The sequence below is a fragment of the Apteryx rowi genome, unplaced genomic scaffold, assembly GCF_003343035.1.
Source record: "Apteryx rowi isolate R43461 unplaced genomic scaffold, aptRow1 scaffold_340, whole genome shotgun sequence".
Classification (NCBI taxonomy): domain Eukaryota; kingdom Metazoa; phylum Chordata; class Aves; order Apterygiformes; family Apterygidae; genus Apteryx; species Apteryx rowi.
The window spans coordinates 849,008-876,748 of NW_020449864.1; the positions used below are offsets into that span (position 1 = coordinate 849,008).

Genomic DNA, 27,741 nt, shown 5'->3' on the forward strand with positions numbered 1-27,741 from the left:
CCGCGCCGCGCAACTTCCGCAGGCTGCGCTGCCCGCCGCGCCGCAAGCGAGCCGGCACCGCGGCCTGCGCACCGGGAGCCGAGGAGGCGGAAGCGCGGGCCGAGACAGGCAGCCGGCCCGGCCCGGCCGGGGCCGCGTCCCCCCGCGCTCCGCTCCGCCGCGCGGGCAGACAGCTGCTCTGCCCTTCGGGCTGGCTCTGCCTACACAGCAGTAGCGGATTTCCCTGCACAGCAGTGACGGTAACGCACCGATGGCTGATGCGTTACCCGGTTTATCTGGACGAAAGCGCATCCGCAGTTTTGAAGATATAAACAAAGTAAGGGAATAACTGCAAGTTAAGTCGTAGCTTTGTTTTCATAGCTATTTGGTTAAATGTTTAGTTTTATGTTTATTTTTAATGCTTACTATTTATTTTGTTAATTAAAAAACATGAGGGGTTTCTAGATGCTTGGGAGGACGGATTAATAAAAGATCAGTATTTTAGTTGGGCGAACATCTCCTTTGTTGTTGATGATCTGTGTTAAGTTCCTCCCTGTGCTTTTTGGTTTTTCACTGATAGCACGGAGAAACATTAAAAGCAACTATTTTTTGAATTTTAAACTTCACACAAATCCCTATAAACCCATTTACTGCATTTTCTATATTTGAAGATTACAGCAATGCAATGTTAAAGCAATGTCATAGCTACAATAGAGATAGTCCCTTGTAAATCTTTCATTCTGCAGTGTACCCTTTGGTGAGAAATTGGCCATGCTTGGGCTCAGTTCAAGTTGGGTTTTGTTTGTTTGTCTTCTGGGTGAAAGGAAAAAGTGTCAAGTGTCTAAAGAAAATCCACACATTTTATGCTTAGGCAATCACAAAAAAAAAAAAAAACTGAAATAGATGCTTTTTTTTTTTTAAGTCACAGATAAAGATAAACGGATTTTAAAAGTGTCTCAAACTTAAGAGTTTATGCAGACCAGGATAAGCAATCTATATCTTTCAGCTTGAAAATGCTAAGTTTGGAGAGAAAAGCTATAAACAATTTTACACAATATATTACTTTCTTTTTTGACTAATACATTACTTTCTTTTTTGACTAAAAGTATGTGAAGACACTTCCAGTGAGTCAAAAGCTCTTGCTTACTCCTTTCAAAGTTCAGAATGACAGCCCTGCTCCCATGTACTTCAATTTTAAACTAGTCTTGCTTCTTTGAAGCTCCTGAATTAGCAAAATACTCATGGGCTTTGGATCAGACCTTTTAAAAAGCAAGACATCCAAATCTGTCACTGTGCTTCCTGGCCACAGGGGAGTCCCCCTACATGCATGCTAGTGTAAGTGTGAGCAAAATCTGGTTCAGTGCTCACACTGTACAGAGATATTTAGTCTCATAGCAACAAGGGATTCCAGAAGACTTCCCATTTGGGAGGACAGTGGTACCTGGCAACGCTGCTTGCTGTACTAAATATGGTTCACTGTGTTTTTTGTATTTTCTAAATAGCTTTGGACCTTTCAAATAGGGTGAGTCCTATTCAAAAATAGCTGTCTTCAATTTTTTGACTTGTCACCTGCATAAAGATTTATAAAATACTGAAGATGTCTCAAGTTACCAGCACAGACTCCTCTGAAAGACTTTTCTGAATAAATTCCACTGACAAAAATTCCCCTTATCTTTCAGCCTATTAAGATCTGCATTTCATCCTCAACTAGTGGAATAGCATATGCCAAACAATTTCTAAGCTGCTTAGACCCAGAGAGATTTACAGAACTATCTCACTATGAATTTCCAGGTTTTTTATCAGATATCTGACCCCCACATCTCCAGCAGCATAGAGACAAAGGGTGCACGTACCCTTTGGCCGTGTCCCAGCAATAGCTTCTGTCTGGGAACCATTCCTCAGCAAATTCCCCAGTTACATTTAAACATTAGAGGAGGGATGCTGAGCACTTGAAAGCTCCTTGACAAGGCTAATGGCTGGTGGAGGTGTTGAAATACATGCCTTAGTTGCAGCTGGGAAAAGTAGTGATGAATGCATTTTCCTGACGGTCAAGGATGTGTTTGAGATATAAGCACTTCCAAATTCTTATGAGAAAGTAACTGAAAAAAAAAATACCCAAATCATTTCAATTTTCTTTTGGAAATAATCTCATTTGTTCCTTTTACTAAAACTTCTAGTTCTACAGAATGTAGTTCTACAGAAATATTAAAGCTGAAACTCAGTAGCAAAGATAGCACCATTTGCTCAGTTCTAGAGGTTTAAAAGTATTTTCTGTACTCTGCATTTCATTCTATGAAAAGATTCTATTAAACTTCCAAAGATTTATTCTTCAATGCTGAGATATTTTATAAATAAAAAGATGTTAAAATTCTTGGAACATGATCATGTTCAGATTGTGCTCCATATCACTGTAACTAAACCCTTGGTATTTTCAGTTGTGTTGAATGTTTTTTACATAATGATTTTATTCCTGTTCATGCACTAAAACCAAAATCATGCATGGCCAATGCAGGTCTAAATGCAGTAGCACATGAGATGGCGTTAGCCCATTTTCACTAATGAATTTGGAATCTACTACTGGCTTTTAATCACAAAAAAATAGAGCAGACAATATCTATTATTAGGTTATCTCACCCAAACCTTTGCCAATGCCCACTGGGGCACTGGCCCACTGGGTTTTATTTTTGCTACTTTTGAGTTATTCAGGCAATAGTCTGTCACCAGTCACTTGCAGATTATTCCAGCCCAGTGGTTCTCTCCGCTGGGATGTTTCTCCTGATGCTAAGTTTAACATTTTATTTTGTTGAAATTTACCCAGTTCATCTTTCACATGTGCCTGAGGTGGCATTATAAATTCTTTCCCATTTTTAGTCTACCAAAATAGATGATATGTTATTCAATATATATCCACTGTATGAATACAGATTGATATATTTCCATTAATTACTCTTTGCAACCTTTAAATAATTTTTTCGTACTGTTATCTGCATGCCAACAATTGGTTCAAATTTCTTTACTAGTCACAACTGCATGTAGTCCTCAAAATACTTCCCCAGATCTTCAGCTGATGCTAGCTAAGCACCACTGGAGAAAAAATATTCTCTAAAGAGATTCTGTTAAATTCTCTGTTTTGTGACATGACGCAGCTACCATAAAAATCACTAATTCACATCCATTTGGCCATCTCCTTCCATGAATACCTAGAATTTTTGCTTTGTTTTTTCTTCACTTACCTCATCAGGTGATACATTAATATGTCTTAATCATTTTTGACCAAACCATGTTTTCCTGTTCATTCTGCTAATGGCAGATTCATAAAAGGGATAACATGGCATAGATATTTTAGAATAATCAATGTGCAATATAATTCACCTTTACTTAGTACTTCTGATGTATTTGTAAAAATGTCTGTTTTCTTTGGCTTTTCAATTGTAGTATTTTGCTGTTCTTCTCTTCATCCTACCGACTCACTGACTTTCTATCCTGGTTTGGTTTCATTGCTCTTTTCTATTTATAGAGAAAGAGCTGTGCCAGCAGTTTTTGTCATGTGGACAGTTGCCCATTGGGAACTCATTTCACTTTCTCACACACAGCAGCCACCAGTTGGTAATAGCTTTTGGCCACTACTGACAAAGGCTGTATGTGAGCTGGATAAGAGGAAATGAAAGGTTTGTTAAGATTGCTGTGATCCCTTGAACCACTGGTAAATTCCAAAGGAAGGAACACAAATCCAAAATGACACAATATGCCAGTCACACGTGTTATGGATAGTGTAGTCTAAGTATGTTACCACACTCCTCCTTCCATGTTGTACTCATGGATCATCTTCCTCATATCTGCTTATCCAGTAATCTCCCCTTATATCATTCAAATTCTTAAACAGTTCACTTACGCCACGTTGCCCTTGTATGCTTTCATTTTACCTTATACAGTCAACCTGTTACAGGGAGCACCTCTCTCTGCAGTAGCTGCTCTGACACATTTAACTACACAATTACAGATGACTTGGTAACCACCCATTGACTAAAAATAACCTAGCAACTGAAGGCACACTTAGGTATTTATACTTAGATATCCCAGAGGAACCCTTCACAGCTCTTGTAGCTGGGGAAAACAGATGTATCTCACCAAAAGCAGTAGACTAGGAATCCTCAGGGGTGGGGGTGGGGGGACATAAGGAGAGGAGATAACATTGCACGAGTGAAAGATCTTCCAGTCAACACTGTGCCAGCTAATCCAACTCTTATGCAGCTAGCTCTGCAATTGAGGTTTTCTACTGAGGAGTACAATGACAACATTATGCCCTGAGGAATCTCTTACACAGAAAAACCCCAGTGCATCTGGGATTACAAAATCTGGAGCCTTACAAAATTCAGCTCCTACACTGATGGTACTTGCTACTACCACTAATGCTAGTATGCACATGAGAAATGAGATGCACTGTAGGGAATGAGCTGCCACTGAGGAGTGACCCAGGGGCAGCATGATAATGCTGAAACTCCTTCTTGCCTTCCAGAGTAAGGAATTCTTTTTATGAGATGTACCAATTTTCTACTCAAACTCTTAAGGAAGAAGTATTCAAATGTTTGAAGAAAGAGGTACAGATACTTACAGGCAGTCCTCTAAATGACATGATTTAATTTCTATGATCCATGATTACATATGCAGCCTGTGGACAGTTTTTTATATTTTGGGGGGAAAAAACAGAGTATTAAGCTGACAGAACCATACCTGTTTTAATGAGGGAACTTGTAATATTACAGTGCCTGTTTGCCCTTCCATTCCCTCTGCCAACCTTTTCTGGTTTGTTTATAGCTTTCATCTATTCTTGTTTTCAAAACAGACCTTAATCTGGCTAAAAGATATGACTAGGTAGCAGCTTACATCTGGGGGGAGAAATACTAATCTCAAAGGGAAAGTCTACAAGATCTCAAGGGCCTTCCTACCCGCCTCCAGTTAGAAGATTTTCATCTTGAGATGATAATTCGGAGAGAGTATACAACTATTAAAACTCACAGTTAATACTTCTAGGAAAGGCATATGCTTGAATGTTCCAGTGAGTATGGGACTAATCACAAAAATTGCACTGAAATTAATAGGATTTATCCTCATGTTTTTGCTTTTTATATATTTTAAGATCATCTGGATTTTTTTAAAAACACAACTCTACTCAAAACATAATTGTTTAATCCTAGCTTTGATCCTGAAGTCACACTAAAAATCTTAGTGCAATCTAAGACCCATTGGGTAAGCCAGGCAGAACAAGCAGCAACTCTCTGAGTCAAGTCATAGCAAACCCTTAGAGAATGGCCAGTAGCAGTGTTGTGTGGAAAAGTCACACAGCTAATGAGTTTGGGGTTTTGCTGCTTTCCCTCCCACAAATGGGGAGGAGAAAAAAAAACCAAAAGATCCAAATTCTACAGAAGTGCTACGATACAAATTCATATGGGCAAATTGACTAATAAGGTTCATGACCTATAGCTTGACCTTTGACCAGAGAACTTTCTTTACATTTATTTAGTTGCTGACCTTCCACCTCCAAACCTGGATATCACAAAAATTGATAATAAGGAGCTTCAGCCAGGCCACTATGGATTCTTTTGACTCCTTCCTTTGGTGCTTCTTACTGTAGTAAGTAGGAAAGGGAGCTACCACAAAAATGTAGTATATACAGAGCAAACAGCAAGGCACCCCCACGGTTAGAGAGGATGTGCGGTATACATATAAGGAAGAGCGAATGACTGCCTGTGTAATGTTTGAGTGTGCTGGGTGATATTATCGAGAGAAGGGGTGATCTCTGGTTGCTGATAAACTAGTGGAAAAAACAGATACTTTTCAGACAAATGTTAAATGCAGATGCTTTAAAAAAAATTATTCATAACCTCAAATAAACAGTTGAAAACTGTTACATGCACAAAATAAACAATAATTACATTATAAGTATAAATTAAAATGGATTTACCACTATGGCAGTCTTCTTTTAAGCCTGAAAATGCTTATGTTTTCAATAAAACTACACCTGCATCAGACTGCAACATTATATGAGGCCCAGAATTTTAAATATTAAGTTTCTACTAGGTCTCTGTTCAGTACTTCATTCCACAATCCTGAATAAGTAGAGGAGAAGGTGGTTTTCAAATTTATCCTAAATCTCAGAATACAAATTTGTTTGTCATTCTGAAATATAAAACAATAATTTTACAAGCCATTCATGTATAATATCGGCTACTAGTTCTTGATATTAAAAAAAAAGCATTGGCTAGTCTCTAGCTATTATTAGATATAGACAGATAATATTAAGTGGTATAAGACATATTTTGTTTGGCAGGATGAAGTGGATTACTGCAAGCTAATTTGAAATTTTTTACTGAACTCTTTGCTATGAGGAATTAACTCATTGGAGGCCCATCTATATACACCTGGGGTGGGATAATGGCAGGAACTGCAGATTAATATAGCCTTCCTTTGCATGCACAATGTATTTACTATTTGCTTGCTTGTTTATTTTTGTATAAAGTTTATTTTCTCTATTTACCATATACACCAGGCAGCCTATAACTTACTAGAGTTAATGAAGTAGCCACTGTATAGCAGCTTTTCACAAAACAGCGTATCTTTAAAGGGCAGCATCCTCTTTGGTTTCATTTTGAATTATGCAATTCTAATAGGAACCCTTTTTCTGCTTGCTTACACTACTTTAAAATAGAAAGCTTTAATTACAACATAAGATGAAGCATTTAAGATTTTGGCATTTAACAAAAACAAAAAAACCCCAGCTATTAAAACAGTGCCCTTCGCAGGCAGAGCAATATTATCTTTGTTAAGTTGCAACTGAAACTACTGACAGCACACAGCGTGGACTAATTTCAGTAAAAATCCTGGAGACATTGTAGCCGATTCAGCCAGATTTCAGAAAGATTGAACATCACAAAGAACATTATTCAAACACTGTAAGAGTGACATCCTTTTCTATGGCATGATATGCGTTCTCCCTGGACATGCTCAGTCTTACAGAAGGAGCAAAGTGGATCATGGACCCATCTTTGTGCCAGCTCTTGGGAGCTTTTACCATCACACAGTCTATGCTAGACTGTCCTGATCTTCGCACTCATCAGCAGGCTCTTGAACAAGAGACAGAAAGCTTCTTCTGAATTCCTCTGAACGCACGTTCAGAAGGTCCCACCCCAGCGCTCCATGTCTATACTGTCTTTGATGTCTGTGGCTGTGCACAGGTTCAAGTTCACTAGTCCATATGTTTTTAGTTGCCCATGCCCATGTCTGAAGGGATAGATGAGACTCTATTCATGATGACTCATTGCTCCAGATTCAACAAGAATGTATAAGGTAACATGTAGATAGTAGGGATGGTATAGTAGGGCTTGAATGTGAGTTTGAGCCTTAAAGTAACATATTGGTTAAGACACGCCCACAGAAACTGTTAGCCTTGATCCTGAAGTCACAGTAAAAATCTATGTACAGTTTACCTCACCAGTATATTAATATACTGGTAATATTATGGCATTATATTGGTATAATATTATACATTGAATGGCTACTGTAGAAAATGTAGGCATATCAGAAGCAGAGTTTTTACGTATGAATTACAGCATGCAGATTAGATACTCTATTTCATTTTTGAAAATACATTTTTTTTAATGTTTATTTTGTTTTGTTTAACATTTCAAAGGCAAATGGTATAGTCTGTTCTGTCAATACTTCACAGAATAATTGGTCAGTAAAACATTTTATAAACCATACGCTCTCAAACCATGCTATAGTGCTTTGAGAATGTGTCAACACTTGGTGTATTCCTTACCCAGCTCAAAAGCATCTTGGAAGCACCCCGGGCAATGTCTCATATACAGCCATTGAGGGTTATCCGCTCCAAAATAGCTGTTATAATCTGAATGGAAGAACCATAAATGATTCAATTGAAATCACTTCTGAAAATGCAAAAGGAAATGAACACAGAATAAACTACAACATTAGGGGGTCTAACAGCTCACAAACCTGAAGATTTAGAATTGAAGACCTCACAGTTTCCCCTTATAATCATCCTACCATATGTAACAGCTACTTCAAGATGCTGAGAACATTATTCATAAAACTGACCTTCACTAATTTAGGGGATTTTTTTTGCAGTCATTTTAGATATAAGTTAACCAAATCCATATCCAATTACATCTGACATAACTGAAACTTGATAAAAGGCTGCCTCTTTCCCTCTCTCTACCTCTCTCCCCCTTATTCTTTGAAAGAAGCTTCTGTAAAAAAGAAATATAGTATAGTACACAGCACTTATCTAATTATTGCCTCCATAGTAAAACCCCACCTATGTTTAATAAAAACTAAAACTCTAGTGCCTACCAAACATTGGATCCACAAACAGCTTGCTTTGCTTTTTATGAAGTAACAATGACAGAAAAATCTTTTTTTTCACAGAAAAATAATGGTATTCTTTAAAAACAGAACAAATCAAACTCCTAAAACTCACGACAATTACTAGTAGAAAAGAGGGACTAGCAAAAGACAGTGTAATTAACTAAATAATTGTTATGTTTAAAAGAAGTGGTTTAGATGTTCAATTTCTTTAATAGTATTTTAAATGCCAACATTTTATATTGTTTTCTTCTTTTTGCATACATGTAACAGATTTTTTTCTTGTGGTACCATCAGGGTTTTTTTTAAATAAACATGTTTTCTTCATAATATCTTCAGAAGAATACAGAGGAGATATCAGAAGCAGGTGTGTATTTTAGGTAGTAAACTGAAATATCAACAACTAAAATCAAGATCTTGATTAACTGGATATTGAAGAGCATTGCCTGAGGGTTAAGGACACCAAGGCGATCAGCAAGGGAGAAGCTATTATGCTGATGTAAGCATCTGCAACTGGCATCAGTCCTAAAGAGATTCCATAGGTATGAAGGTGTTTATCAATACTGTTGTCCTATCAAAGTGGATAAAATCAGTATATGAGCCAATCACCTCCTACTGTGAGAAATCACTATAATTTACTTTGCCATAAGGAAAAGATTCTTACACTTTGGTGATATATCACATCATTTAGTCTGCTGCTTCTCATGTAGAAAAACAGCCTCAAGAAGTTGTCTAAATTTGATAAGAGAGTCATTAAAACATAGTAATAGAAATGTGAGATTCTGAGTAGGTTTCACTCTTTTCCTTTTCCAGATATAAAGGTGAAGATGTGTACCTTCCTTTTGACAGACACAATACAAAATGAAACATTTTCAACAGAAATTCACATTTTTGATTTGTGGTGGTCCTCTTCTTTAACTGGCTGACTATTAGAACTGAGTTTCGTAGGTAGGCATCTTTTGTTTCGTAAACTGCTTGTTCAAACTATATTCATCTTTGTCACCCTAATTGTTTGCATGATGCATTCAGTGTATCAAAGAGGATTATTTTGACACAAAACATAAAATATTTTTCATTTTTGAAGATAAAAGTAATCCTAGGAGTTACATTATATTTGTTTTGGTAGAGATTTTATTGTCACTGTATTATTTTACTACGCAAATATGTTCCAAGATGGAATTTTTGGTAATGGAGGACTTAAATAATGCCTAATAAACAGAAACATGAATAAACTAAAAGGTGGAAAGAGATGTTAGGGTATACAACAACTTAGAGAAAATAATAGCATGACATTATCTACTGTTAATCATGCTTCCTTTACTCGACTTCACTGATGCTTTTTATTCAATTCTGCATCAAGTATTATTACAAAATCTGGAATTTTCATTAAGAAACGCATAATACAGGTACTATATTTACTAACAAACTGTAAGGAAAGATGGCTGTATTGAGTCTTTAGCTAAGCCCAGAAAACAAGATGCAGTACGTCAGGTTGGGAGAAGCCCGATGAGTGTGAATGGAAGTTAAGATTGTGAGTTGCTGCTCATAGCTCCTTTGGTAATAAGTTGCCACAACGCTAGAATGGTGTAGCTTACTTTTTTCCTTCTTTTGGCCTGTTCTTCTGTCCAGAATGGTATATGGTATGTATGTATATAATAAAGGATAGTACCAACCCCATTCGATCCCCAGTCCTCATAGAGAGAAAAAAAAAAAAGTGGGAAAACTGTTCTCCTGACTAGCTAAGAAAGCCAAAGCATAGCTCAAAAACAATATTAATCTTGAGAAACCATCATCTTGAAAAACATTTCCACTGTCATTCATATGGAGTTTTATTAAAAACAATCCTATTCAGTATGTATTCAAAAAACAATAGTTCAGGGATGGACTTCACAGCAAACTGGCTAAATGTTAAAAGCTGCAAATTAATAATAAGCAATTCCATTCCTGAACAAATGATGCCTAGTTTCCTATATGTTTACATCTTGTAATTGACTGTAAACTCTGATTTCTCACAGTTGGATATTTTTGAAGACAATGTGGATTTTCTAGATTTAATAGCATATGAGCTGACATAATCTGTTCCTACAGTTGAGACATTTATAGGGTCTCTGTCTTCTAATTATCACATATTTTCATAAACCTTCAGCAACTTAATTATATTTGTGACTTCTGCCTCTCTGAGAAATTTGGAAGAACTCAACCCAAAAATTAAAAAGTTATTAGGGGTACACAGATGCACAACAGATACCTTGTTTCCTGAGCCTTCCAAAGCTGCAGAGCCCTCTCCATTGTCCTCAGGGACTGCTCACACTCATCCCTTACTTCCATAATTTATCTGCTGCCACTAGCTTCTACAAACGAGAACAAAACAAAACAAAACCCTTTATGAAGTCTTTACAGCACCTATGCCTCTAGTTTGGAACTCTCTCACCAGCAACTTTGCTACAAAGGCCTTGGGAATATCAAATATTCTTTTCCTTCTGCTTAGTGCCAGTACTGTGAGCCCCATATTCAGGTTTTAATACTGTACAGCATTCAGCCAGGCAAATTATCAAATCAAATTACAGTGCCTTACCAATTTACCTTCCATCAGCTCTAAAGCAATAACTTGTTAACCTGTTATAACTCTGTTGTGTGTCTGACCTGAACAGGTGTGAGTGAAGGTTATTTCAGAAAGAAAGGACAGACTAAAAGAGCAGCTTATATCCACAAGGAGAAAAACAGGGTAGACATTTGAGCAGACTGTTTAACTTTAAAGGCAATTAGGCAATGGAATGACTTGCCTGGGGAGGTAGTTTAGACAATGTAATGAGAAGCGCCTGAAATAGAATAAACTATTTGTGAGACAGATACAGATGTAAATAATTCTCCATGTTTTGAACTAGATGAATCAGGAGGGGTATCTTTTCCATTCAAATATATGAGTATATGAGTATAAAAATTCTATTCTCTTTCCTTGGGAACAGCTTTCAAACTTATGAGTGTTTACACCTGTTCTGAATACTAACGTGAAACTGCACTCCAAAAGGCAGTTTAACCTCACTGTATCATTATAAAACAGATTTATTCATAACAAGCATCTATGAAAAACTTCCAGCAAAAAAGTCCTTAGTCAGGGAGATGCACATTGTTGCAAAAATGGATTGTTTCTCTAAGTGCTTATATGGCCCCATCACTATAGTATCCAAGTGCCTTACAAACATTAATGAATGTATTCTCACAACACCCCTGGGAGATAGAGATAGTATTATTAGCTAATGCACAAAGAGTAGCTTGTCCAAAGTCACACTGCAAGTCTGTGGCAGAGCCAAGACTCAAAACTGTGATTTCCTGCCCACTGCCGTAACCATGACTATATTTTCCTGTCCATATACAGCATTTCAAAATATGTTACATATAACCTCAGTTCTTTACTCAACAGGCACCTCTGTTCAGCTTTGGATCCAACTGCTGACTTAATAAATAAGAATAACTTTGTTTATTGGGAAGCCTCTTTACGGCAACAAACCTGCAGGTTACTGAAACAATGATAGTTATATGGGCCATAACTGGTTCTAATATATGGGAGTAGTGACAGAGAATTCCCTGATCATCACATCCAGAACATGAGGCATCATATCCAGAACATGATTTTGAAACCAGAATATTTTTCTTCAGATGATGCAAAGTTTTACATTATACAGAGGACTGCCTTATTGGAGTATATTGTACCAAACCTTTTCTGATTTTAGCTTTGGAAAAAAAGGCTAGCTAGATTCCCCCCTATAGCTATATTCCTATTCTTTTTGGACACATTTTTTCTCTAACAGGAGGTACACAGTATTTTTTAGCTTTGATGGGGCCAAATCTGGAGGAACAACTGGAGTAAGTGTATTTACCCCAGAATCTCAGAGAACAGAATTTGGCTTATAAACTGAAAATTATAATCATACAAATATAGAGGATAACTGCCTACATAACAGAAAAAGGTATGACAGTGTAGTGGGTCACAAAGTGAATAATGATCCAAAAGAATGATATTGTTGCAAGAAAATAAAGTGTAATTCAGGAATATATCGACAGAAACATACAAGTGTTTTCTTCTGGACGGAATTCGGACGGAATTTCCTGTGTTTCAGTTTGTGCCCATTGCCCCTCGTACATGAGGCAAGAGAAGTACTATTTCCTGAATATCACTCCTGAAGTTCCAACAACAGCGGTCTTTTTAGTTTGGGGCTCCAAGTTTTAAGAAAGGTGTAGATAAATTAGATCTGTTTTTAATTACAGTGACCAACATAGCAAAGGGAAGCTAAATTAGAAGCTAATTGAAAACAGTCCAGCTATTAGGGCAGTTAAATGATGGAGAAGATTATCATTGATATGGAATCCACACTACAACATCTTTTGTTGTTTTCTTTTTTTTAAGAACAAGTTAAATATATACCCATTAGGGAAGATCTTAATGTATTTGATCCTAATTCATAAGAGGAGATAGACTACATTGTGACCTGAGATCCATTCCAGTCCTATATATATATTCAAACACTGTACAAATAGTACAAACAGCCATTCAGATCTCCAGGAACCTCTGTTCTGCTATCCCTTATTCACTCCTTCATTTTTCTTTTTCCCCTCTTTCTTTCTCTCTCCTTCTTTCTCGTCCCTTCTTTTTCTCTCTTCTTTTTCTCTCCCCTTCTTTCTTTCTCTCCCCTTCTCTCTTGCCTTCTCTCTCCCCTTCTTTTTCTCCCCTTCTCTCCTTCTTTCTCTTTTGCTCTCACACTTTTTCCCTCATTTTTTCTTTTTCTATCTCTTTCTCTCTCCCCTTCTTTCTCATTCTCACTTTCTCTTTATTTTTTCTTTTTCATTTTTTCTTTCTCTCTTTCCTTTCTTTCTCTTTTTCTTCCCTCCCTCCTTTCATCCCTATCTCTCTTCTCTCTATATATATACATATATTCTCTCTATATATATCTCTCTATATATATCTCCTCTATATATCCCTATCTCTCATCTCTTTATAGGGAGAAATATAAGTACACACACACACACACACACACACACACACACACACACCTATCTCTCTTCTCTCTATATATAGTTTCAATGCTTCTAATCCCTGGTTGGATTTAATTAAAGTGCATAAAGATCCAAATTTAGGTAAAACGTGATTTAAGTTCCCAAGAGACCAAAATAGTCTGACCACAACCAAGTTCATCAGACAGCACTGAATTCATTCAAAAATCAGGCTGACAGTAGCGCTTTGGCATGAATAGCCTAGTGCTTCTCCAGGAAGTGTATTCTAGACCTGGTTTCTAGGCGTTCCTCTGTTTTAGTAAAGAGTCACTGATCTTTAGAACAGTAATCAAGCATATCTTTGCTACAGAACCAGAAAACTGCAACAACTCATTCCATCAGGTAATTGAAATATTATGAAAATAGACAATATATTTGCAGAATAATTGGATTAGAAAAACAGAGACTCTTGTTCTAAAGAGCTGAGGTGTTCATTTAGGTTGTAGGAATAGTGTTTATTTTTCTCTGATTCTTCCAATTCTAGGGCAAGATTTTTTGCCCATTCCTGTAAGCTATCTGCTTATGTTTGCATATAGTAAGACTGTGATTCAATATGATTAATATAGATGACTATACTTCATAAAAGCCAAATAAAGGTCACATGAAAAATAACAAACTGGTGTCCTGTATGAGTATAATTTTGTCTCCTTTCAGTTCTTTTGAGACTGTCAAAATAGGGACTGGCTGGAGATAACTGGAACTGAACCCAACTAAAAGAAGAACAGGATTATGTGATTCCTAGTTCCAGGTGAGAGGCAGTGCGGAACCAGCCAAGCAGGACTGCAGGGGACGGTTCCAAGGGTGTGTCAGAACAAAGGAAGACTTTCGACCTGCTCACTCCCAGCACTGCTTTCTGCAAATGCAATCAGACTGTATCATCCCCTTAGAACAGGTCACTGATACAAAGGATTCATAAAACTAAGTGCAGTATTTGGCAAGTCCAGAAGTACAAACATGGAGCAAAGTCCTCACCCAAGGAGGAAGTGAACCTTTGTCTAGAACATAGAGGGAACCTGCTGGATGCTTTTCAGAAAATGTGGGGAAAAAAAGGCCACTGAAGCTAAAAGAGAGAACCAGAGACCCCCCTTACAAGATGTTAGTAGGAGCCATCTGTTAGGAAGTTAGTGGAATGGCTGGCCAAATATTAACACAAAAAGCTGCATGAATGCCAACCTGGAAATTGATAGTGAAGCTGTTTGAATATGAACATATAGAGGCTGGCAAGCTGTAGGAGTCCCAGCTAGCTGTGATGGTATGGACAATAACACCTGCGGTTCTGCATAGGAAAATCATATAAAGGAATGCAGTCTTTGGCTTCTAAGTATCAGTTAAAATGGATGGCTACACTTAAAATGGACACCTGCCATCCACATAACCAGCAATGTGAATGGCAATGACTCACCGAACAAAAAAATATCATAAAATGTTATTTGACAGTTGGTCATGAGTAGCATGCCCATTTTAGCAGGAGTTAGAAGACTGTCAGCAACATAAAGAGTTAAGATCTTAGAGAATGGCACAGGCAAAGCAAACTCCTAGTTTAACTTAACCATAACTATGGTTAACTATGGTTAACTTAACTTAGCCATAGCTATGGCAAAATGGAAGAAAAAGTAAAAGTTGAAGGCAAAATATCATGAAAGGCAAATTCTTGAGTCTTTCTTGAAAAGGATACTTCATATCTCATCTTGTATTCATTTCAGTAAAATTAAAAAAAAGAAATCAACTAATTGCTCCATCCGTGGTTAAAGAGCTAACAGTGATATATAAATATGTTCAAATTCATGTGTCTGCATTTGCAATAATGTATATAAAATGATATAGGATTGGATTAGTTCAGTGTACAGGAAGAACAAATACAATAACATAATAATAATCTGAGGAAAATACTGTCTATCCAACTGTTTCCATGAAGATGGTATTGCAACATTTTGTCAGATATGCTCAGAGAAAATCAGTGAGTAATTCAGTCACAAGACAGGAACCCAACTGGAACCCTCCAGGTTAGAATTATGCACCTAGGATTTAAGTGCTCCACATACAGACTAAAGACTGTGATCATTTTTTCCATTTGCACCACAATAGATGTACTTTATTTGGAAATGTTAATAATTTGAATTGAGGCAAAGAAGTGGGATAAAGAAACAATGCAATAACATAACTCTTAACGTTACTGTAGTTGCAGTAAAGGCTACAACCAGAAGTGAATCCAAACAAATTATATTAAACCTAGACTTAACATACATTTGGATGAAATTTTATTGCAGTACATCCAGTTTTAGTCATAAGTTGGTAGACATCAGTAAATTAAAACAAATACTGAAGAAATTAAAAGATATCAAAAGAAGAAACTGAGCCCATAGCACAGCCCTGGAACCAAGAAATGCAGAAATAGCCAAAATGTTATAAAATGACGGTCAGAATCATTACAGAGCTGGTAACCTACTTTCTCAGTTAAATTTTGCATTCCTTGTATTTGAGTTATCTTTGGTATATCCTAATAGGTCTAGTAGTATGATCTTGCCTTAAGTGGTTGCATGAAAAGGTTCAATATGTGTAGATAAGAATGTTCATAGAAATGTAAGTGACATTAAATAGTAGGGAGCTCCTGCGAATAGCTAAACTGGAATAAAATCTTCTGAAAGGTAAAGACAACTTAGAGCAGTCTGGTACCTATCTTCTCCCAAACCTATTGTGAGAGCACTTGAGAAATGAGGTAGAGATTGTTAGATCTTTCTGGCTTATTTAGGATAGAAAAAAAAAAATGAAGCCTGGAATATGCAACAGCTACATTGTCACAAAATATAATGTATTTCCGTATGGTAAGTATAGACCCTTATAATATACCTATGGTATTGAAACCATTATTCTAAGTACAAGTTGCAGCAGCACCTGTAGTTTCCCCTTTTCTGATCCTTCCAGTATTAAGGCAAGAATTTTTTTGCTCTTTGCTGAATGTTAATGGCTTGTGTTCAGGTATTCAATAAATATGTTTTATTCAATTTGTGTGAGTATGAATGGTTCAGATTCATAACATCCAAAATTTCAAATCACAAGACAGACAACAGTTTACATAAATCTTTTGCAGTTAGGAAATTTTGGCTTTGGAACAGGAGATTTGATCTTTATTATTAAAGATTTTCAGATGACGTTAAACATTAAACTAGAGAAGAACCAGAAAACATCATTTCAGTACAATGGTAATTAGGATCTGGATTGTCCTTGGTCTACGTCTTGGTAAAAAGAGAAAACAATGGCTATAGCTCTTTCCAAATTAGGAAAGCGGTTGCTTCCAGTTAATGTTACACGCACAAATTTCTGGAATACTTAGTTCAACAAATAATCACGACTGTATAATGTCAAGCTTTGAATAAAGACCAGAAAGAACTTGGTTCTAACAAATAACATTTTTGAGTGAGGTCTTGCTTTTATTTCTGACATAGAAAATGGTTTTTAGCAGAAGAGAGTGACAGAAGCAGTGTTGTTCAGCTTAACAGTAGCATCAAATACTATCTGACACAGTTGTCTACAGGCCAACATAGCAAAGATATTTCATCCATGGGCTGTCACATTCACAGAAATGGTGCTGCAGTCAACTCCACATGAATTCAGTCAATAAGCTAAGCGCATAATGTGTTCTTGCTCCAAAATTTCATATGATGTTTATGTTATAAGCCTAGTACAAAAATGACACATATCTGACTGTCTAAGAAACAGAGATTTTAGAAGACTGACAAAAGCCTGAACTAAGGCAGTGAACAGTGTTTATTGCTAACATTGGAGACTGAAGCCAGTGCTTTAAAGCCAGTGTCATCATAATCCTGTCTCAAATAAGACAATTTGACATCTTGTTCATATTTGTTCCTAAAAGGCTTAATAGATTACATTCTTACCACATGGCTATTTCATCATGGTAATTCAGAAGATTTTTAAAATAAAGGGCTAAGAGCTCATTTTATGGGAAAAGTACCAAAACTATGCAAGGATCAGCACTGATCATGTGTTAGAGACCTGGAAAATATTGTGAACTTGTAAGATTTTTTTTCTTCTTCTTTTTATTGCTTTTATGTAAGAAACTTCTTCCTCCTTATACAATGTACCAGGCTAAAAACTGTACTTAACATCTCTACCAAACATAAGCAGTTTCAGATTTGGAGGCCAATGTGTGCAGCCATCCAGGACTGGCCCACCAAAATAGATAGCTGAAATGGATGTTCTGAATGGATGTTCATTTTCTGTTGCTTTTTAACAGTATTTCACAGATCTCTAAATGGCTCCTAAATGTCAAAAGTTGGATATGATTCTATGAAATCTAATCTAGATAGTGGAATTCTCTAACTATATCATGTCATTAAGATTATTTAAGCATGCAGCTGACATTTTGCATAAATGCAAGTTTAGCTCAGTACCATAAGTGAATGCTTTTGTTTGTATTTTAATGTCATAAAATGGACTGAGTTTGAATTTAAGTCATATATTCATTTGTGGAATGTTCAGGAATTGCAGCATTATTTAAAATTTGAAAAGAAAGACATGAAACTTCCATTTAGCAGGTTATAATTACAGCACATGAAAAATAACAAGCTATTATAAATATTTCAATAATTAATCTTTAACAAATAGTAATTATCAACAGAACTGCAATTTTCATTCATAAACTTCAAATATACAAGGCAAAATTTTGTTGTAAAATCTGTATTTGTAACAGCTCCTGCTGAAGCACAAGAGAGGTTGGCCTGTATCTTTAAGCTGAGAACCTGGTCACAGAAGGTGTGATAGAAAAATACTTATTTTAAACATTTTCAGGGCAATTTAAGCAGAAACACCGAATATGCCATGAGCCCTCTAACACCACAGAGAGAGTCAGTGGCAGAGCTAGATTAGAATTCTGTCCCTGCCAAGCAAGACATCATTCCTGGTCATTAATTAGATCAAATTCTATAATCCTAATAAAAGACTCCTCATACGCATATTCTCATGTTTACATGCATGTGACTACTGAATTTAGTATTTATTCTCAAGGCTTTAAAGTAAAGTTTGTTTACTTGAGGGTTTTTTTTTGCTAAACTGAGTAACATATGGATAGCATAAGAAAACTGAAAATATTAATGGGATTTTTAAAGTTTGTTCAGAAATTCAGAGATGAAATTCCTACTGAGTAAATGGGTTAAGAAAAATTATAGCAAAGTATGAATTGCCTCATTATAATTCTACTAGATTTATTTAATTCAATTAAATTTTAATAGTTTGAGCTTTTCATCATTATTAAGCAACATAACTGATTAAAATCATATTGCATGATGTCCCAAAACTGGGGCTTTTCAGGGAAGATGAGTGACAATGACAAGTTAAGTCATAAACAGATGCAACAAATGTTAAAAACAAAACAAAACCAAAAACCCACACCTAAGCCTAATTTTCTAGTTTTCTAGCTATCCTGAGCATTAAAACAGGAAACCTTTAGAGGAAGAACTTTAACACTGTCCTCATAAAGCACAGGTTTCTATGACCTCATCTGCTGTAATTTATTTGATAAGGAATAAGAAAACTACAAATAATTATTTATCAGTAATATTTATTATAAATGTAAATTAAACAACTTTTAACTGATCAGTTCTATGTAATTATTTTATTATAATCATTTCTGTACTCTTCGTGTATGTATTATTTATTAATGGTTCCTTAACACTGCCGTGAGCTGTCCTTTCAGCGCCACAATGCAGCAAATTACTAATAACTGTTGTGTTACTTCAGCTGCTTGACCAGCCGTTAACCAGCTTATTCATCAAGAAGAGTTCTGCATTCATTTCCAGATTCTAAAGCTTATAGAAAGTTTAAAAGATACAAAAAGGCGAACTATTCACACTGAGATCTGAGATACATATATATAAAAGAAGTACTTTACACTGGACTACAAACACTGCTGATTTATAAAACACTATGTTTATAGGAGAGAACAAAGATTTTTAAATATATATATATAGCTCTTAAATCTCTATCTCTGTTTGAAAATTCTGTCACAGTTGCAAAGCAATAAATCATGGCAGCTCCACAACGGAAACTAAAAAAACAAATGTTCTTACAATTTGTTTGTGCGTGCATAATAGAATTCCTTTAACCAGCCAACTAATTATACCAACCAAACCCCACATATGTTATAAAAAAATCATTGTTTATATAGGTGATAAATGTAGATAGTGTTTTCCTCACAAAAACTTCAAATGTCCATGTGTCAGAAAATTCCTTCTCTGTAAGCACTAACAAGAAGATCTGCAGCAACATCTTTGATGTGCTGCAGGACCTTGGCACTCAGTGAACGTATTAGGGAATAGAAGAGGAAGAAAAAAATGATTCTTAGGCAGTAAAACTACACCATAATCTACTCCTCTTTATTTGCTCAACTAAGCATACACCTGTCCTTAAATCTAGGACAAACTATGCATTAAGACTCTACCTTGACCACAGAAAAATTTCCTAAGTTATCACTTTCTTCTTGTATTGTATTTTTCTACTGATAGAAACTCCTGCAAATTTCAGACATAACTGAAGTATAGTAGTTAGGAAGAAATTTTGTTTACTCCTTGTTGATATAATGAAGTGATTGTACATGCTGGAAAATTCAGCACTCCACCTTGTGGTGATAATTTTAACTATATACTGAGAACAAATGGGGAGAAGAAAAAGAACTGGGATACAACCGGGGAAAGCATGAGAAACTCAGATCTGAACTATGGTGAATAAATTCTGTGGAGGTTCACTTGGAAAAGCTTGCAAATTCACTCAAGACATGTGAGGCAAACCAAACCTGTAGAATGTTTTATTCATTTGGGGAACAAATCTGCAAAACAATGTAATGCATACTATTCAGAGCAAAGATAGAGAGGCTCCTACCACTCTTCTGCTTTTTTCTACTTTTTCTCTTAAGCCAAATGACTGAAAGTTAGTACATACCTAAATTTACAGGGATCACTGCTCCTTTAGCTTTTTTGTAGCAGCAAATGCTAAACAAGTGCTGGACAAGCCCTTGTTGCTGAACAACTCAAGCCGGACTTCAATTGTTTAAGGAAATACAGACTGACCATCTCCCACCACAGACCGAGAGCTTGCAATAAATATCAATCAACGACACAAATTATTTCACCCAGTATTCTTCTATTCAAAGCAAATATTTTGCTATTCAGATATCCATCCCTTGTGTGAGTAAAGCAACATGAAGGAAACAGAGGATCTAAGCATCTGAGGGTTTGGTTCTGTGTGACAGCAGACAGGAGAGAAGAACTTGCCAATCTTCTGTTTTTGCTGGAATTTTTCTCCAACTTAAAATAAAATGATCACACAACGAGGCTGATGCACAGAAGCTGAAAACTGCATATGTATATATAAAAAAAAGTATCAGACTCTGCCACTTTCTGGCCTTGGTTATGTAAGAAAGCAAAAATGGATGTTTTCTTTCAGAATGATGTTGGTTTAATTTTTTATGAGTCTATAGAATTGGAGGCTTGAAGGGGACAACAAGTTGCCTAAGCAAGTTAGTATGCCAAATTCCTACAATTCTACAGATGCTATGACTTATTTGCTTGTTTATTTTGAGGCAAGCACAATAGATCTGGGGGATTCCTGTTTCCCTTCACCACACTGCAGAGTTGCAGTTGAGCATCATATGCTCCACCAACGATGTGCCTTTTAGCAAACAAACTGAATTAGCTCAGCTGTTAAAAAAAAAGAAACCAAAACACTACAAATTTGTCTACTAATACTGTTAATGATTTGTAGAGAAAAAACACTATCATGCCACAGAAGGTCTGAAGGTCTGAAGAAAAGGCCACTATTTGAACCTCTTCAGTCACTGAAATGTGTGAGGTAAAACAAAGAATCTAGCCAGCCAGGGATACTCAGCTTTTCAGTTTAAGTAGCAAGCCCCCAGGCCTGGTCAAACATGCCTTAATTTTTGGAAGTGCCAGTGAGTTGGAAGATATATTAATAGTTTTACATAATCACCACATACAAACTGAAGGAAAAGATATCATTAGCTATTCCTTTGTGTGCATGTCTAAGCCCTCCTACACCATCAGGAGTCTCCTGCAGAAGAAATATTCAGATATGAAAGTAAAGGCACTCTGCTAGTCCTCCTACAGAAGACAAGTTAGAAATACAGTCTTAAAAAAATCTACCTGTTTTTATTATACAGCAATTCATTGTTCACTAACAGCTCACAATAAAACAAAGTCTGCAACAAAGTGCTGTGCACCCCTGGAGTAGGTGTTACTTCAGAAGACCACTGTGTAAAAGCTTAAAAAATGAGGACTGAATCTTTTCCACAAATAAATTAACTCACACTTGTTCCTCAAATATACTGTTATGGAACACCATTTGAATAGACTCATTAAAATGAACCCACTACTATAAATACTATAAATAAAGGTACTTAAACAAACAAAAGGTAAACAAACATACAACCAACACATACATTGGTACATATTAATCCTGACATAAAACCAGTGGAACAAGTAGTAAATAGCTTATTTACAAGGGTTGCATACAATTCTAATAGTCAGGATCATGACAGAAAAAAGTTATATCCACTTAAGGAAAGTCAAATCTCTAGAACAGTTATAAAGAATGACAAGTTTTTGTTATTTTTTCCATGGCTACCTTTTCATGAAATGTTGCTAATGTAATTCTGAGCTGCACAGACAAGGCAATAAGAACGAAGGCCTGCCAAAAGAATGCATGCAATGGCAGCTGAACTCTGCAACACAATAAAGGTTTTACTGGAATTAATTAACTGTTTTCTTTTTATCTTCATTTGGTTCCTATAATGGCCAATGCCCTACCTTGAAGCAGCTCATTTAAAACTGGACTTCTCTGTGTACAGATTATTGAAATTTAATAGACATTAAGCAAAATGGGCAGGCACAAATGTACATCATACCAACACTTCTCCAAACACTAAACATGTAAATTTTGACTTTTATCTATGTCTATTACCCATCTAAAGGCTTCCCACAACTCCTTGCCTCTCAGCCTCAGCTCTTCCCCAGCAAGAAGCCTCCCTACTACCCTCAGATTCCTACTCCTAACCTTATTCAAAACTCTCCTGATAACAGTAGACAGAAGTTTGCTCTGAGACTCACATTTCCATATCATATTTTCTGAATTTCCATTTTGAGTTCAAAATTTACAACATATGATATACCTTTTCTACCTTTTATGCAGCATTCACTGTGGTGGTAGAGAATAGAAAGTCAAGGCCTATACTGGGTTATTACCTTCTTGACTGTGATGGCTTGTACACAGGTGGTAAATATATTTTTGTTTCAGTATTTCAAATGTCCACTCTTAAGGATGGTTTATACATTGTATCTATGACAGTACTTACTTTTTATTACAATTTTTATGATTCAGTGAAGAGTATTTTTTCTAGAAAGGTAATCTATTGGCACTAATTCTGGACCATTTAAGTGAGAAATTTTTTTCACAACCAACTTCGCCTACTTTGCTGGTACATGCCTTTATCACTGCCAAATTCCTGCAGAATACAATAAACAGATTTCATATCATATTTGCTTTCATTGGTGTAATTGGGTATGGACTGACTGTAATCAGATTCTTTTCAACGCAGCAAGATTTTTGCATTCTCTCAGAGATTTCATTGATCTGTTAAAGACTAAGGAGCTCAGCTGACCAGCGTGCAGGCGCCCTCCCAGTGCTGACCTCAGCACAGTGCACCTGCACTCGTACTGTAACACGCTGAGCTCTAGCCAGCATCCTTTCTCACCCTCTTTTTGCAGGGCCACTACGTATGCTTTGTACAACACCATTAGCCAGAGTTACTGGCAATGCCAACCATTAGGAAAAAAATGTATAAAAGTAGTTAGAGGAAAGAACTTTGTATAAATTCCACTGGAAGATGAAAACAAATGCCTCTAAAATAAAACAACAAAAAGCCCTATAAACGTATTATTTCCTGGATAAAAGAAACCAAGAAATTCTAAAAAGCAGTTATGTAAGAAAAGGGTTTTATGAAAGGTTGTGCAATGAATTCCAATCAGTGTTCCTGATGAAATCCATGCTGCTTTTCCTTTTAGACTTTTAGAGAAACTATATGACTTTCTCAATCATCTTAAGCTATATTGTCTATTAAAGTTCAGTAGTATCCTTTTTAGAATATGTATATCCTGCTGTAACCAAACTACAATGAACCACAAAGTGAGCATATACTTTATGATAATTAGATACATGCACACATAGTTACTCATGATGCTGAAGTAGTCAAAATAACTGTTCATATTGATGAGATTATATTTAAGTCCAAATCTTTCAATCTAATATTTGTAAGCATAAACATGCAAAATTTGTAAGAACATATATGGCACTTAATATATTGTGTTTGTTTTCCGAGAAGGCATCTTAGCAATCAATTATTTCTGATATATATGGCTACAGTCATTGCTATTGTTCTTTTCTGTGGAAAAAGTACAAGCAATAAAGCATAGCAAAACATTATGCTACTATGCCCGAAACAGCTTCATTTAAAACCTGGAAACATAGATGTTCGTCTTTTTAAAAGATGGTATCTCATCAGACCAGGTTCTCACTTGAGTATGATCTCATTTCCAAGAACACTTCAGTATTCCTGCTTATGGATGACATCTTTAAAAAGACTAATACTGTAAAATAGTTTTATTCAAACATAAAAGAACAGTAAGAGAAACAAACAAACAAGTTAATTATGACTATATTCTTTAAAGAATTTCAGAATTATGTACTTCTTTTGAGCACTACATATATGAAAAATTAAACAGAGTTTTCTTTTATAGGAATTTCAAGTATGTTTAAAACTAAACCAAATTAAGTACCAACAGAATTCCAATATGAGAATCAGATAACTCATTTGTTAACTTAGTAACTCCCTGGTCAAATAAATTAAGAAAAATATTTGTTTGTTTAAAGATGATATTTTGATTGTAAATAATGTAGTTTATAATGACCAAAAGCATTACCATTTGTTTGACTCAAAATCTGCTTTATTCTTATCATATCGCTAGTTTAAGATATATACTAACAAAAATTGTTATACTTTTTAAAGAAAAGTGAATATGTTTCAACTAAATTTCAGTTTAAGAATTTTTTTTTTCTTACTAGTTTGGTTGAACTAATATTATTTATGTGAGAAAAAGGTGCCAATACTAAGTAGAATGCATTCATTTTGGCTGAAAATTACTGAGCTTAGTACCTCAATGTTACCCACAATACATTCTGCATAGGCCCTCACACAATCCCAGGATTTAAAAATGCTAAAGAAAAAAACATTTTAAGACATGTAATGCATAGAAAATCATATTACTTCCAGGAAAGGAAGGGGAGGTATTCAAAAATCAATTACAAATGTCATGGGAAAATGTAGTACTGATTACTGCATTTGTGGTAATCGCCAAAGAAATGAAAATAAAAATCAGCAAATATAGACCACCTCAAACTTATTTATCCTATTATTCCTAATTTAAAGTTATCCAAGCTTTGGTCATAGGATTTCCTTAAGTTTCCAACTGTGCAGTAAAATAATTAGGCATAAAAACATATTCTCTAAAGGGTAGTTGGTACCAGTCACTTGTGCAGACACTATATAAGCATGACAAGTGTTTCCAGTGTGCTGCATTGTTCAAAACAGATGCAAGCATCCCATTCATGAATGTTGGCATGGTAATGGACATCTACGGCGTGGTATCTAACATCTACAGCTGTTAGCAAGGTGCCAAAACAGAATTCTATAAAACAAAATATTGCAATTCTCTTTGGAAACACAGAATCCATGTGAATTCATGCCAGTAAAAAGGTCAGTTACTCTTACAGTATATGTACACATAAAAAATCTTCCAGTCATTGGGTACATACTTATAAAAGGGCCATAAGTGAAGTTATTCACATTTCCATCACAAAAGAATTGCAACAAATCACTTTGCCACACAGCCTTAATAGCACTGATATTGTGCTGATGTTCAGGAGCCACTGTCTAAAACACCCACTACAAAATTGCTAACATAGCATTGAAGTGTAAAACAGAGGCAAATGTGGAACTTCATACATCAGTGACTAACAATAGAAAATCACTTGAGAACTAATAGAACATACCTTCCCTGCCTTCATACATCTTTTTCACATTTCTGTTATTTAGAAGAGTAACTATATATATATATATATACACACACACACACACACACATACACACACATATATATATACACACACACATATATGTATATAGCTTTAGATAGACAATCTTTATTCTCATTTTCAGATAAGAAACCACAGTGATCTCCAGCTCCTCCCAATATGGTATACAGCTATTAACCATTCAACTGAATTTCAGAAAGACAATTGAGGTTTCATGTCTTGAAATGGAAAGTGGCAAGCTAACTGAAGCAGTGCTAAAGACAGAAAGCTCACTGAGCGCTTAACTGTAGAGTTCAGTATGTAAGGTCTACTCAACACAGTTGTACAAATAGTGGATGGAAGAACAGAAGAGTACCCAGCTGCTAGGTCAGCACCAGAATGTATCTAACACAGGTTACAACACTGCAAATAGAGTACTCTGTTTATTGAGACCTTGCTGATATGCCATTTCTTGCCATTAGCCTATAGGCTAAAACACTGGCTGCTGGTTTATTTGCAGGGCAGAGTAGTCAGCAGTCACTAGCAATAATGAGACATACAACAAACAGTACCATTTATCATGCAAACAGCAACTGGGCAAATATCACTAGCTTTCAAAAGCAATTTCTGCTTACACCATCAGTTCTCCTACCCCAGCATTTTATAGAGAACCTGAAAAGCAAGAAAAAATAAAAGAAAAAATCATTGTAAATTATACAGGGGACTACAAAAAAGTGAAGCCTGCTTACTTTCTGGTTATTAGCCTGAACATCTTTGCTTAATGTTTTGGGGTATTAACTCTTAGAAATTAATAAATGGATCACCTCCTCCAAGGTAGAGAATAGTCCATCCTAATAAGCAGGAAATGAAGCAAAGGCTGCAGGAAGCCTGCATGGATGAACAAGAAGCTCCTGACTAAACTCAAACATAAAAAAGAGCTAAAGCTCACCTAGAGTCGAAAGTGACAAGGGATGTGAAGGGCAACAAGAAAGGCTTCTCTAAGCACATAAGCAGGAAAATGAAGGCAAGGAAAAATGTGGGTCTGCTACCACATGAAGCAGGGGCCCTGGTGACAAAGGACACAGAAAAGGCAGAGGTACTGAATGCCTTCCTCACCTCAGTCTTTACTGGTGAGACAGGCCCTCAGGAATCTCAAGCTCCTAAGACCAGAGAGGAAGTCTGGAGCAATGAAGATTTTCCCTTAGTGGAGGAGGATCATGTTAGGGAACACTTAAAAAAAAACAAAACTGGACATAACAAGTTCATGAGCCCTGATGGGATGCACCTGCAAGTGCTGCGTAAGCTGGCTGATGTCATCGCAAAGCCACTCTCAATTATCTTTGAAAGGTCTTTCAGAAGAGGTTCCTGAGGACTGGAAGGGAGCAAATGTCACTCCAATCTTCAAAAAGGGCAAGAAGGAGGACCCAGGGAACTACAGGCCTGTAGGCCTCACCTGAATCCGTTGGAAAGTGATGGAGCAACTAATCCTGGATGCTATTTCCAGACACGTCAAAGCCAGAAAGGTGACTGGGAATAGTCAGCACAGATTTACAAAGGGAAAATCATGCTTAGCCAACCTGATAGCCTTCTATGATGAGAAGACTAGCTTGGTGGATGAGGGGAGAGCAGTAGATGTTGTTTACTTTGACTTTAATAAGGCTTTTGACACTGTCTCCCATAACATCCTCGTAGACAAGCTGATGAAGTATAGATTAGATAAGTGGTCAGTGAGGTGGATTGAGAACTGACTGAACTGCCAGGCTCAGGGGACTGTGATAAGCAGCACGAAGTCCAGCTGGAGACCAGTCACTAGTGGTGTCCCCCAGGGGTTGATACTGGGTCCAATACTGTTCAATCTCTTCATTAATGACCTGGATAACAGGACCAAGTGCACTCTCAGAAAGTTTGCAGATACTACAGAACTGGAGGAAATAACTGATACACCAGATTGCTGTGCTATTCAGAGGGACCTCAACAGGCCTGAGGAACGGGCAGAGAGGAACCTCATGAAGTTCAACAAATGGAAGTGCAAAGTCCTGCACCTGGGGAGGAACAACCTCATGCACCAGTACAGGCTGGGGCCACCACCTAGGGAACAGCTTTGCAGAGAAGGACCTGGGGGTCCTGGTGGACAAGAAGTTGAACACAAGCTAGCAATGTGCTCTTGTGGTAAAGCAGGCC

The 27,741-nt window shown here is 36.4% G+C and overlaps 1 protein-coding gene across 1 annotated transcript in view; it reads right to left on the reverse strand.

The window, feature by feature from the left end:
* FAM19A5 (family with sequence similarity 19 member A5, C-C motif chemokine like) overlaps window positions 1-27,741 on the reverse strand; it is a 359,554-nt gene that overhangs the window by 236,143 nt on the left and 95,670 nt on the right. The window contains exon 2 of the mRNA XM_026072408.1: window positions 7,796-7,882. Coding sequence (XP_025928193.1) covers window positions 7,796-7,882 — 87 coding nt within the window. The remainder of the gene's footprint in view (window positions 1-7,795; window positions 7,883-27,741) is intronic.